Source organism: Corticium candelabrum, chromosome 12, assembly GCF_963422355.1.
Source record: "Corticium candelabrum chromosome 12, ooCorCand1.1, whole genome shotgun sequence".
Taxonomy (NCBI): Eukaryota; Metazoa; Porifera; class Homoscleromorpha; order Homosclerophorida; family Plakinidae; genus Corticium; species Corticium candelabrum.
The window spans coordinates 4,665,041-4,670,040 of NC_085096.1; the positions used below are offsets into that span (position 1 = coordinate 4,665,041).

Sequence of the window (5,000 nt, forward strand, 5' to 3'; positions counted from 1 at the left end):
ACAGACAGACAGACATACAGACAGACAGACACACACACGAGAACATTACAATAAAGACTAAAGATGTGAGTAGATTATGTGTTTTCAATAAAATCAGATTGACAGACAGACAGACAGGCAGACAGACAGACAGACAGACAGACAGACAGGCAGATGCAAATAATTGACAGACAAACAGACAGACAGACAGACAAACAGACAATATACTACAATTAGCAGACAAACAGACAGATAGACAAACAGACAGACAGATAGGCAGACAAACAGACAAACAGACAGACAGACAACATACTACAATTAGCAGACACACAGATAGACAGACAGACAGACAGACAGACAGACACAAATAGTTGACAGACAGACACATAGACAGACGGATAGACAGACAGAGACAGATCAATATATAGAAAGCCAAACAGAACGTGTCAATTGCACGTACTGTATGAAGATTTTACTAAGCTTTGTGATAATACTTACTGTTCTGAGGTTGTCTGTAAAACCCAACCTAGAAGCAAAGCTTCACTGCCTTCCACATGCAAGACACACAGATAGACATACATACGTATATACATCCATACAGACTGGCAGACAAATAGACAGACAGACAGATACATATACATACGTGTATACATCCATACAGACAGACAGACAAACAGACAGACATGCAGACAGACAAACAAACAGATACACATACATACGTATATACATCCATCCATACAGACAGACAAACAGACAAATAACTAAACATAAATTAAGAGCCACTACAAAAGAAAGACCCATAGACACACCTTCTCTTCTTGAGATTGCAAATCAACATCTCTCGTGTCTTCTTCAGAAATCGTTTTGAAAACTTTTTGAAATACAGCATAAAACCCTTTCTCATCATCCGTGTACCCTGAGTAAACCGATGGCTGGAAGTACGGCATGAGATCTATAGTGTCATCATCATAATCATCACCACGCCCACGCAATATAACTTCTCGATATTTGTCATACCTACATATATAAAATATAAATAAATAAAAATATATTATTTTTATTTTGAACAGGATTTCTCTAATTCTAGCAAAAATACTAATAACTTTGGAAGTAGGTGGCTGCAATGCTAGCCACAGGATAGTACAAGGACAGTACTACACATCAAACACTGAGTTGATATTAATTTTTTCAAATCAGAACAAGTACTTGAGCACAAAGATATTTTCTGGATAAGCAAACAAGACGAGCGCGCGCACACACACACACACACACACACACACACACACACACACACACACACACATACACACACACACTCACACAGCTGCAGTTCTATTCTTCAGGAGTACACACTAGACATCAAACATCAAACACAAATCTGATTTATAACAATCTATATTGTTATAAATATAAACCACAACACCAATTTAGTCAGTAAGAGTATTCCCTACATGCTAACAATTTTCCTGTTTCAGATCCGCCTACTGGCCTCGCCTACCCAGTCCGTCGTTTTCCGACCCCACCCACAATTTTCCGTTTGCGCCTACACTCCAGCATGTTTCTACGCCTGACTGACTTGCTGTTTACCATGCTCGCTCGTGAGGATCGCTAAGAATGTCATAGGCCTGCTGTATCTGAGAGAAAACGTGATGACATTCCTCTTGACTGTCGGGATTCTTGTCAGGGTGCCACTCTAGAGCCAGACGACGATACGACCGCTTAATCTCGTCATCAGTAGCGCTTCTTGACACGCTGAGTACTTCATAGTGACAACGCATGCTCGAGAAATGACTAACTGGAAATACGCATGCGCATAACTTATTGCACCCGACGAAACCGCTTATGCGCACGCGTCGTATTTGGCCATGGATTCATCATTAATACGGCAGCATAAGGAGTTTCAGAAGCGTGCATACGACGTTCCGGTGGTGGAAAACAGGCCAGATAAGCCAGTAGCCCCTACCGAACCAAAACCAAAGAAGAAGAAATTTCGACGTCCGGTACATCAAGTTTCCTCTGGTTTGTCGATATTACCGGACTCATTAGATGATTAGAAGCGTATACATAACCATGTATATTTTATTTTTAATATATAGTGTTATATTATAGTTATTGTTTACTAATTAAATAGAAGTACATGGGTGCTTAGGGTAGATGGTTACATAGTAGTACATACATAGTAGTACATACATAGTAGTACATACATAGTAGTACATACATAGTAGTACATACATAGTAGTACATACATAGTAGTACATACATAGTAGTACATACATAGTAGTACATACATAGTAGTACATACATAGTAGTACATACATAGTAGTACATACATAGTAGTACATACATAGTAGTACATACATAGTAGTACATACATAGTATACATAGTAGTACATACATAGTAGTACATACATAGTAGTACATACATAGTATACATAGTAGTACATACATAGTAGTACATACATAGTAGTACATACATAGTAGTACATACATAGACTCGTACCCAGTCCTCCTCGCGCGCTCTCCACGTGTTTTGGCAGGTGCTTTTTGTTCCACTTACACACGTGGAGCGTATGCAAGGAGGAGGACTGGGTACGAGTCTAGTACATACATACAAACGGAGCCACTCCAGTATCCCCAACCGCCACAGTACAGACTCTGTAACACTGGCTGCTGGCTGCTTCCACCGACTGTAGACAGGCTAGAAGTGGATGCTACCGCCCCTAAGAATTTGTCTCAACTTCTGTTGGCAACACCAGCAAGGGTGATGAACAGTATGCCTCCAGCTGGGTGCTCCCGTCCCACCAGTCGCAACGCTCCCCTCGCCCTAGAGCCTTCATTTAAGCCAATCAAAACAGTTTACAGAAGTTGCTGGTGTAGTACAAGAAGTTGTAGTCACAAGACATCACTTGCAGAACCAAGTTGGGGGATACTTGAGTTGCACCCATGCAATTATACATACATACACTACAAACATTTTGAGAAAATAATAGGTATGTAGGGATGGGTATGTAAGTATTGATGCTCATCTCCTACATCACAATCACATCCATAATCACAATACATGTACATACGATGCAATTATGATTTCAATAGAATTATTTTCTATTATTCCTGTTTGTCCTTTTGATTACTTTGCAGCACTTCGTACACCGAGTGTCATCGGCTCGGCTACTGCACAATTTAAGACAAAGAACAAGTTTGGTGTGCTCAAGATTATCATGGACAGACTGAAGGTGAGTCAGTGTTGGCTGTACTTGGTGCATTGTATGGGTTGGGTGTTTAGTTCTCTAGTGGACCTTCCAGTCCGTTCAACATGCTCTATTCTAATTAATCAATTAATTAATTAATTAATTACCAGGTGACGTCTATTGGAAGACATTGGTAAATATGCATAGTATAAATGCAAATGATTAACAGCATCAGCTGTACAGATAAAGACTTGAATTTTGTAATATTCACACCAACGATTTGATTAGAACTCAATCAAACAGCTAGCTGGTCTCACATTGTGCCATCATGTTGCAGCTGACTTTGTTTAAAATATAAATAACAGACCTCTCAACTCTCACGATTTTGTCGTGAGACTCAAGATTTATGTGCATGTCTCACGATCTCACGATTTGTGGTCAATTTTCACGATTGCCAGTCCTTTCTTCCAACAAGCCCACTTTGAGACATTCTGACAGTTGCTTTGCACAGACTAGCAGCCCATCTTTCCAGAGATAGCAGATTCTTTGATCTAGACTCTATACAGCTCTGCTTTCTTGTATCTGGTGTATCCGGGTATCTACATGTAGTACAGTGAAAGGAAATTGTGAAGTTTAAGGCCAGTCTTTGTCGCACAGAAATGTAATGCGAGGCCAACACGTAGGCTGTTAACCACGCCTACTTTGGAACACGTTAAAAGGACGTGGTCATTAAAAAACAGTCTCACGATTTGGAGCGAAGAAGAGTTGAGAGGTCTGAAAAAATGGCGTGTTCAGTTTGATTATTTTAGTGATGGAAATTGCTGTGGGTGGGTGGGCCAACAGCAATTTGTCTTTAATCCAGATTTATATAAAAAAATACGAAAATTATTAATGGCGCCTAATGCCTCATCACCCTATAAACCTTTTGTTTCCTACGAGATTGACCTCTCGGGAGTCTAAGAATTAATCAAGGTTCTGTCTACGGTGGTCATCCATCCATTCATTCATATATATTTGAGAGATATTGCCATCACAACAGATATATGTCTACAAGAAACTAACCAGGGCCAAGAGCCCCTATGTCACACTACGATTTAGCTAAACACAAAAAACCGTCCAGCTGGAATGTTAACAGTTTCCTAGCCAATTGATGTCTTGCCCACAATGCTGAGGATCTTGTTGTGGATCAGCTCTGCTTTTTCTTTCTGGAGACAGACAGCTAACCGGACGGACCAATCCCTCTTAAAATGGCTGTAAGAAACGTTTGAGACAAATGGTGCCAGCAATGAAGCTTCCTTTAGTGTCTCTTCAGCTCCTTCCCCCATCTTCCGTAGACATCGATAGCAATAGGTCAGTAAAGGTGTCCAAGGTTAGACGCCTTGGTCAGGTATTTTGTGTTCTTCTCTTTCTCCTTAGCAGTTGCAGCTAAACCAGCTGTTTTGCTGCTACCTGATAAGTTAGTCTTTGACCATGGGTGGGTCACGGTGATGTCGAGCAACAACTTCTTGCTTGGTAGCAAACAATCACAGTAGTTGTAAACTGCAATATTAGGGCGTTGCTTGCCTTCGAATTGAGCCGTGATCTCTTTCTTACAACGGAAATCTACAGACCGCAGCATGTCATAGTAGCTGTCCAGAAAGTGATCGTGACGACGAATGGGGCCACCACCAAACTTGCATGTTAGGAGATGTTAACCTTTCTGATCAAAGTCCTTACCACATTAGTTGACACATTTCTTGATATTACTCAGCTGAGGAAGGAACCCTCCAAGTCGCATAAAAGCTGCAGTACGAAACTGAGCATTTGTAAGACTAAAATTTTACTAACAAGGAA

At 40.6% G+C, this 5,000-nt stretch overlaps 2 protein-coding genes across 2 annotated transcripts in view; one reads left to right on the forward strand and one right to left on the reverse strand.

Moving 5' to 3' along the window:
- Positions 1-1,757, reverse strand: part of LOC134187879 (dnaJ homolog subfamily C member 21-like) — a 4,654-nt gene extending 2,897 nt beyond the window's left edge. Inside the window, exons 1-2 of the mRNA XM_062656046.1 lie at positions 1,567-1,757; positions 789-996 (exon numbers count right to left, since the gene is read on the reverse strand). Coding sequence (XP_062512030.1) covers positions 789-996; positions 1,567-1,757 — 399 coding nt within the window. The remainder of the gene's footprint in view (positions 1-788; positions 997-1,566) is intronic.
- A 63-nt stretch (positions 1,758-1,820) lies between these two features.
- The window catches only part of LOC134187944 (general transcription factor IIE subunit 2-like), a 9,605-nt gene continuing 6,425 nt past the window's right edge, over positions 1,821-5,000 (forward strand). The window contains exons 1-2 of the mRNA XM_062656119.1: positions 1,821-1,998; positions 3,118-3,212. Coding sequence (XP_062512103.1) covers positions 1,845-1,998; positions 3,118-3,212 — 249 coding nt within the window. The 5' untranslated portion in view covers positions 1,821-1,844. The remainder of the gene's footprint in view (positions 1,999-3,117; positions 3,213-5,000) is intronic.